The 8,947-nt window shown below is 40.3% G+C and overlaps 1 protein-coding gene across 2 annotated transcripts in view; it reads left to right on the forward strand.

Annotated features, from left to right (window-relative positions):
• The window catches only part of SNAP29 (synaptosome associated protein 29), a 17,287-nt gene extending 8,544 nt beyond the window's left edge, over positions 1 to 8,743 (forward strand). For both annotated transcript variants that reach the window (XM_019539084.1, XM_019539085.1), the window contains exons 4-6: positions 1,614 to 1,699; positions 2,890 to 2,994; positions 5,049 to 8,743. In XM_019539084.1, the coding sequence (XP_019394629.1) occupies positions 1,614 to 1,699; positions 2,890 to 2,994; positions 5,049 to 5,206 (349 nt within the window). In that variant the 3' untranslated portion in view covers positions 5,207 to 8,743. The remainder of the gene's footprint in view (positions 1 to 1,613; positions 1,700 to 2,889; positions 2,995 to 5,048) is intronic.
• Positions 8,744 to 8,947: the final 204 nt, after the last annotated feature.

The raw sequence follows: 8,947 nt of genomic DNA on the forward strand, positions 1-8,947 counted from the left end.
CTTCCCCGGGATAGAAGTCAGGCTGATGGGCCTGTAGTTTGCTGGATCCACTTTCCTCCCTTTCTTGAGGATCGGCACCACATTGGCCTTCTTCCAGTCTTCGGGCACTACACCAGAGCGCCAGGAGTTCTCAAAGATCCGTACCAGAGTCTGGGCTATGATGTTTGCCAGCTCCTTGAGTACCCTGGGGTGTAGACCTTGCATTTGTCTTTGTTGAATTGCATCCTGTTTTGTTCTGCCCATTGATCCAACCTCTCCAGATTGGCCTGTATCTGCTCCCTGCCCTCCTGTGTGTTAACTAAGATCTGGAACCAACTTCCAAGGGAAGCGGTGCTCATTCCTACCCTCAGGAACTTCAAAAGGAGACTAGATAATCACCTAGCCGGGGTTGTTTGACTCCTGCATTCTTTCCTGCCTATGGCAGGAGGTCAGTCTTGATGATCTGCTCAGGTCCCTTCTGACCTACAACTTTGAAACTTTGCCCCATAACTTGGTGTCATCTGTGAACTTGGACAGGGTGCTTTCCACACCCTCATCCAAATCACTAATGAAGATATTAAATAACACTGGTCCAAGGACCGTACCCTGTGGGACACCACTGCCCACCTCCCTCCAGGCCCAAAAACAACCCATCCACCACCACTCTCTGGGTGTGGTCCCTAAGCCAGTTGGCCACTCACCTGACTGTGTAAGCGTCCACTCCACAGCCTGCTAGCTTCCTTATGAGAATAGGATGCAAAACTGTATCAAAGCCCTTCTTAAAGTCCAGGTAGATGACATCTGCCTCAGCTCCTGTATCAAGGCAGTGTGTGACCTGGTCGTAAAAGGCTATAGTTTGTCAGGCAGGATTTACCTGTGACAAGCCCATGCTGGTTTCCTTTCAGCATCATTCCCCCTGCTGGGCCTTCACAAATGTGCTCTTTAATGATTTTTTTCCAGTGTTTTCCCAAGGACAGAGTTAAGACTGACTGGCCTAATGTTACCTGGCTCCCCCCTTCTCTCCTTCTTAAAAATGGGCACCACATTAGCCCTTTTCTAGTCCTTGGGGACCTGGCCAGAGCACCAGGAGTGCTCAAACAGCCCTGCCAGTGGCTCAGCTATGACACTGGCCAATTAAGACATTTACTGATGTCTTAATTTGGATGTGCCCCAGCCTTCTAATTTGGTCTGTTCACCAAAACTGGAAATACCAAGTGCTCTGCAGGTGGTCACTGTGACCTAGTGCCAATGTGGCAAGGCTATTTTTATGTTGTGGAATACTGGATATTTTTAATTTCCCAGGATGTGTATGCCCACTTGCTTCAGACACAGTGGGCCTTGAAGGGCACTTAATCACAAACAGGCTTTAGACACCAATTAACCCTTGCTGTTCCCCTGGACTATTATTCCAATGCACATCTGCTTTACCTACAAAACAATTCCTAAAAGCAAACTAAAAGCCATCATTCAGTATGACCAGGATTGGACCATCTAGCACTACCCGTGAATGCTAATGTGTAAGAGTAGGAGGGAATTGGTTCTAAGTAAGAAACAGTCCACTGCTTTTAGAGGAATTTGAGGATTAATGCTGCTTAAGAAGTATTGACTCTAACCTGCATTTCCTCTGTCACCAGACTAAAAGAAGCCATGGCCAGCAGTAAAGAACAAGAGGCAAAGTACCAGGAGAGTCATCCAAATCTAAGGAAGCTAGACAATTTAGGTTTGTTTAACTTTTTATTTGGTATCTATCACAGTGGTAATGAGTGTACTATGCATGGTTTAGAGCTAGATGTGTTTAGCCTTACCATAAGGATCTTCTATTCCATACAGATACTGGTAATAAAGAATGTAAATGCTTCAAAGATTTTGCATCTGTGTGGAAAAAAGGAGGCAGTGCCTGGGAATCTCACTGTTGTATGCCAGAGTGCATTTAAAACATAGTTCAGATTTGCTCTTTCTGAACAGTGCTACTGTGGATCACAAGCATGGCTTTCTTACTGGTACAGATATAAACCAAAGCTGATGTTGGGGGCAATAGCTTATTTCCCTCATGACAACATGTTGCCTGTTGGTCTATCTCCTGCAGCTTTTGCTCATCTCATCTAGATCCAAGTGGCTATTGTCTGCTTCCTAACTAGCTTTCTCTTTGGTTTTGAGAGGAAATATTTAAATTTTGTAGATCTACAAATAAAGTAAGATTATACTTTAACTAGCTTCGTGCAGACTGGTGCCCTAACAATAACAGAGTATATGAAGTAGTTGGATGTCTTGAATAAATTGGATTATAAATATAAGTATTTAAATGTTTTGACACAGGGTTCAAACTAGTGTTTGGCTGCTCTGTTGTTAAGACTTGTAGGCATTTGTCAACAGACCAGACACCTTTAATCTGTGCAAATGGTTAACAGTTGATTTACAACAAAAAGCCTTTCAGTGAATTAGCCAGCCAGCAAAATTGAGGGTTCTTTGAATACTTTTGTGGCCTGTCTTGTAGTAAACCTTACATTTCCGGACAATGTTTTGAAGACTGTCCACCAGGGGGCACAGGCAGCTGTCAGGTGACTTGCCTTCTGGGGAGAACTGAATGGATTTAGCATCTATGGCCTGCTTTTCTTCCTTTCCCAGTTACGTAACAGGACTGCACAGTAGTTGCTGCTTTAATGTACTACTGGTAAATTCATTTGTGGGAGTGGGTCCCTGCATATCTTAAAGCCAGTCCTCTTTACTGTGATGTTGGGTTGATTGTATTAGGTTTCAGTCTTAGGTTTCAGCCAATGGGTCACGTGGTAACAAAGTATCTGTAAGTCAACCAGATTGATTATATTAATATTTCTGCTGTTACTGAAATGGTAAAATGCAGAGCTAGAACTGACAAGGAAAAGTTCTATACCTGTCTTATGTTTTTAACAGAGTGTGAAATCAGTGGGGCCAATTCAGGTTATTCTGTCCAACCTGACACTTATCCAAAGAATCAACATGTTCGTGCCTACCACCAGAAAATTGACAGCAACTTGGGTGAGTAAGCAACTGAAGTAATGTGTGTTAGACTGACTTTCACATCTTGCTATTTTAAAGCCTGCACAAATTCTGAGCAGCAGGTTTCTAGCCAACCCAAAACTCCAGTGACCCCAAAACTTTACATTTAGTTCATCTGTGGAGCTTTGTCTGCACCGTCTCTCTTTTAAAAGCTCCCTCATGTTTAATCTGCTGGTGGGTCTGGGTACCTTTTTGTGATTAAACCCCAACATGTTTTCCATACCATGTCAACTTAGTAGCCCAATGCTTGACTAAAAGCATCTTGACCAGATGGTACAGTGTTGTGGAACAGCTGATTCTTGCAACGCACAGAGGTTAGTAATAGATTTGACTTGAGCATTTCATTTAAAGCCAGTTAGAGCTCAAAGCTGGGTTGGACTGTAGAAACAGTCTAAAAAATATGGAGGCTGACATCTGTATGGAGGTGTTCCTGCCTAGGTCTCCATATTGGCTGTTCCTCATGTTTCTACAGCTTTAATTTCAACATGAGGTTTCACTGTAAGACTAAAATGATTTGAGAGAGTTAGTGAATTGCTCCTGAGAAGTTTGTTTTTGCTTTCCTTTTTTAAAGAAAGCCACATTGCATCTGAAATCTAATTGTTTTTTAATGAAAAATCCTCACTTCTCCTAACTTAGAGAAGGTCACAGTATCCCTGAGCTACTCAAAAATACATGATGATCTTTTCAGTTGCTCAAATATGCCATATGTGCAGGCATTCTTATGCAACTTTCTTTCAAGGGAAGGGAACAGCATGGCCAAGGAAGTGGTTCCAGCTATGCTGAAAAAGCACATTAGTTGGCTTTTACTGCTAAAAGTATCCATGAAGAAACATTGACTCATGTTAACATTAGAAATAAGAACCCTGTACTTCACACTTACCTAGATTGCAAAATGAAATGGTACATAGTATGTTTGAATTTATATGCATTGTAATTAAACCACAAAGATGAAAATAGTGACCTATTTAGATTCCAAAGACTTCACAAATGTTTAAAACATGAGAGTTTTTGAATTCTGGAAAGAATGGAAAAAGCAGCAGGAAAAACCTCAATGTGTGGATTTTCTGTATCTCTCCATGTATTGGTACTCTTAAGATAGCTCTGTCCTAATTCATTCTAATTCAGTGGCTGTTACTCTGTACAAAGGCTCTTTGTATATACTATGTCCTCCTCCTGCCTGGCCTGGAAAGAAGTTGAAAGAAGCCAAATGCACCAGGGATAAAAGGGGATGCTGAGTCCAAAGAGTTGAGGGAGATAAAGCTGTTTTATTTCTATCCCATCTCATCCACATCTTGTTAGCTTCCAAAGCCTTAGCACTAACCAATTGGGTAATAAATCATTTCCAGTCATTTCGAGAATGTATTCTAGAACATGGGAAAGAGTAGATATCTTTGTCTGAAGTGAACAGTTAGCTATTTAATTTTGTGGTATTTTGAGTATACCCCTGACCCTAAATGTCACATTAAAGAACAATAGATGATAGGGTATGGAATAGTTAAAGGGGAAAACAATTCTTAAAAAATGCAGGGAGAATATCATAGTTCAGGAGTAGACACATTTTTCTGGCTGCAGGCCAGAATGACCCACCCCTGGTCAGAGGCAGGCAGGTAGGTGCTAGGACTTGGCCACCACCAGCACTGATCCCTATGGCAGCCTGGGGAAAGCACCTGCAGCCAACGACCTCCACCACCAAGTGCCTCCAAAGCCCCACATCTCTGGGTGATCCGGCCTGTGGGTGGTAGGTTGCTGCCATGTTTAAAGTAAAACAACGTTTAGTTTTATAAAGACTAAATACTAATATTTTCATGGTTCACAATGTACTTATTTATAACAAAGAAGCCAGTCTCTGGTGTGAATACACTAGAAGAGTTGGAACATTTGTGTTTCTAGTACTATGAAAAATAGATCTAAGCAGTTGTCACTGACATCTTTTAATATCAAGGTTTTCCTGGAGGGGTGGGGTTTGACTGTCTCTGTTAGAATGGCATGCTTCCCAGTCTTTGAAACTTCAAACTCCCTCTCTCCATTGACAGATGAGATGTCCTCTGGGCTGAGCCGTCTGAAAAACCTAGCCCTGGGTCTGCAGACAGAAATTGATGAACAGGACACCATTCTTGACCGGTTAACCCAAAAAGTCGAGACTCTGGATGTCAATATTACCAGCACTGAAAGAAAAGTCCGACAACTGTAAAGACTTCACAGAAATTCTTTGTGTAGTATGTGATCCTGGATGGTTCATCTTGCCAGATTTCTTAAAAAAGAAAAAAAAAAAAATCTTGGGCAATTCCCATTTCTTTCTCTGTTATGTTAGTGACTTAGCTATCATTAAAATGGCATAATCTTGAGTGAACCATCAGATTTAACACTCTTCTTCTTAGTGAACACATAAAAGGTCACTCTGGGCAGCACATCTTTTTGCAGCTGGCTTAAGGGTAAAGGCCTTAGTGCTGGATGCCCTGTTCGGGTGTATTAGTGTGTCACATGTCCCTGGCCACAGAGTAAGAAGAAAAACTATGTTTTTGCCTCACTTTTTGCAAAGAAAAGTATAGTGTGTTCTGCGCATTTTTAGAACAGATGTTGCTAATTTTAAAAGTTTAGTCTCTCTTAAATGCTGAAAACGCAGTTTTTGAGCTGCAAGAATTAACTCTAAATATTTTCCACTGGCACTTCAGTGGATACTTCTGAGATTCTTAACCAACAATCTGTTTGACAAAAGTTATAACATGTCAGGTGTGGCATGCAATTATGCTGTCTTTAAGTGTGTTTATCTCCCTTTTGCCAAAGAGAAAGCATTTAACAGGCTCACTTTAGTAGCATTGAGATAATAGCCAAATGTTAATTTTTAACTAAGAAAGGCCCTAGTCTAGTAAAAATTACTGTGTGTAAAGGTACATGCCTTTGTTAACATTTGCAGACCAGGGCCTAAAAAAATTTGCTCTGAAAGCCTCCCTTTTTGAGATTGCTGCATGCTCCTTTGTATGAGCTGCTTTTTCCTAGCTGACCCAGTAGGTGGTTATCTGATATACACAATCTCTCTTCCAAATGGAGATTCAGACCTGTGTGGCACAAGCAGCTTGCTGGCTACCATTTACATTTTTAAAAGTTTTAAAGTGAAATAGAGGGGGGGTGGTTCTGTCCTATTCTCTTCTGTGATTACTTTCTTCCATCACTGTCATGTTTTAATGAATTAAACATGCAGTACACATACCTTCAGACTCTGGCTTTGCACTTCTAGGAGTAATTCACAAAGGTTTTCGCTACTTCCAGTCTTCCAATTTCAAACAGGCCTTTCTGTCTGCTATGTCCTCCTGATGCTTTTGTAGATGCTGTTGTTGAATCCAATAATCATTTGTACTGAGCCAAGGATGGGATAACGAAATGAGTACCTGCCTGTTTTACGGATCTTTAAAATGAGTTTTGATCTCAGTTGGATTATTGATGGATAAGCGTCAGCCTAACAAAATTAACCTCCATGGTTGACCATGACAATTTTGTTCACTATTGTGACAGAGACCGGTAAACAGAATTCCTCCTCTTCAGCTGATACTGCATACTTTTGTGTATGAATGGAAAACTGGGGTCTTAGGGTATTCATACAATACCTTAAATAAGTACTAAATTCATATGATGAACCCCTTCCGTTTTTAGAGAGAGTTGTATATTTGAGCATCTTGTGACTTGATGTAAACACACCACTTCCAGTATGCAAAGGACCTAAGAGAACCCTTTCCCATTTTGGTCTCCGCAGTCTTCTAAAAGTTTATCTGGCTGAAAAGCAGAGCATTAAACATATCTGAGCTGCTTTCTATTGGACGCAATATTACTGGGAAAGCACATAGCTTGGGCACCTGGCAATGACATATTGCTGACTTGAAACAGGTTCAAAACTAGTTGATGCTGTTCCTTTCACTGTTGGTGGCATACGTGCTACATTCTTTTTTAAAAAAGAAAAAAAGACTAGCAGAAAATGTATAGGTGCCCATTATAAGTGTATATCGCTCAGGATATTTCACTGTCTTTTTTTTAATTTTGTTTTTACCTGCCATCTTGTAATCATTTGGAAGCTTGAACAAGCCGATTAATATCCACACTTCTGCCTTTATGCATCTTTTACCATGATTAGTTCATTCTCTCCTTGGTAGGCTGTTAAGGAGCATTGTGATTTGCTATCTCAGGCACTTACTAAGTAATACAAATCACTAACTGGCAAAGAATTAAGTGCACCAGGGGAGAAGGATTGAAACTTGTCCTGTCTGGTTTGATGGTTCACTTCAATACTTTACAAAAAGGTTGTTTTACCTTGCCTTTGTAGATCTTTGGGACAGAGTGCTGATTAGCAGAGGCAGCTTCCTGTTAAGGATTCAAGTTGCATGCATGTGTGTTCTGTTCTGCCATGTGAAAATTGTGCAAAATTCCACATTCAGATTATTAACACTGATTTAATTTGGAATCTGCCTTCATAAGGTATAAACTTACTCCAGAATGAGTCTTTTTTTCGTAAAGCAAGGCCTTAGTCACTAATTTGCAGGCTGAATAGTTTTCTCCATTGAGTTGCAGTTAGTGAGGATAAAAGGAGCTGGCAGATCCAGCTACATGTTTTATGTATTAAGAAGATGAGAAAGTGATGCATGGCTACAGGTGCTGTTAGCAGTGGATTTTGAGAGCTCATTAGGTGATGCCTTTCTGACCTAACTTAGGCTATAACAGAATAGAACTTAATTCACAAAAGTGACTTTAAGACTTTTTTTTTTCCTGCCAGCACTTTGGTTTTACCAGCTTTACTGAAAACTGCTTCTGTCCTGGCAGGATATCTGCATTTGTGGGGAATCTATCTCTGCTTTCAGAACTTTCTGATCAACAGTGGAGGGAAATTTCAAAACTAGAAACTTTGAATTATGTGGAAGTTCTGTAAAACTTCCAGCATTGCTTTTCCAACACCCCCATTCATCTATGTCCATTGGTGACATCTGCCTTTATTTTTCTCTTGTTCAGGCCTACCTGCTTTGTTGGCTTTTATGGGCTTATTTTAAAGGATTGCTTTTCACATTAGTTGCTTTTATGGGGTTGAGAATAGTGATCCAGCAGAAACCAGTCTGCTGCAAGCCAAACTCCATTTCTTTTTTAAATTTCATAGGTGTCTTAAGCTGCTTGCTGCTTAAAAAACCCCCAAAGGAAATGTTATGTTTTGTAACATAGTGATGACATTCTTTTGCTGACTAAAATCACTTTCTGCTTTTCAGAAAGGAGTTGTAATGAAAAAACTGATTTTGTGTGTGTGTGTTCCAGGAAATATCTGCCTTTCTTATACCATAGGGGAATGGTTTGTATAACTTGGTCTTTTAATTTCTGTGTTTAAAGGACAGTTTCATCTCTGGATGCCATTGAGGAAACTAATGACCTCATGTCAGGATAATAGTTTAGAAGTGATTGATTTGAATTTATAATTGGGTGCTGATCAAGTCAACTGTTCTGCATAAATATACCTGTTAGCAGCATAGTCCTGTCTCCTTACAGCAGAACACCTCTGCAAGTACTGCAATGTTGATTGCCCTGAGTAACAGTAAATATTAAATGTCAGTAAAAGATTGCAAAAAATGTATAGACTGGCACCATAAGAGTGGTGTATTCTTCATCCTGCGAAGAATGTTTATAAATGTTGGAAAGACATTAAATATAACATCTTTCCTAGCCTGGGTTTATTATTAACAAACAATCCTCTTACTTTAAATCTGACTAATGTTTTATAATAAAGTATCTTCAAAAGTTGTACCACAACTGCAATAAATGACCTATTGTAGGTCATAGTATAGGGCCCTGGTTCTGCAATGGGAACTAAATGGTATTGGTATAGGATCAGGACCTGTGACTTCATTAATGCAGCTGTCATTAAGAATCTCTAGGAAAAAATCTTGCCATGTTTAGGCTACTGCAG

Source organism: Crocodylus porosus, unplaced genomic scaffold (assembly GCF_001723895.1).
Source record: "Crocodylus porosus isolate Cpor-Errol unplaced genomic scaffold, CroPor_comp1, whole genome shotgun sequence".
NCBI lineage: Eukaryota > Metazoa > Chordata > Crocodylia > Crocodylidae > Crocodylus > Crocodylus porosus.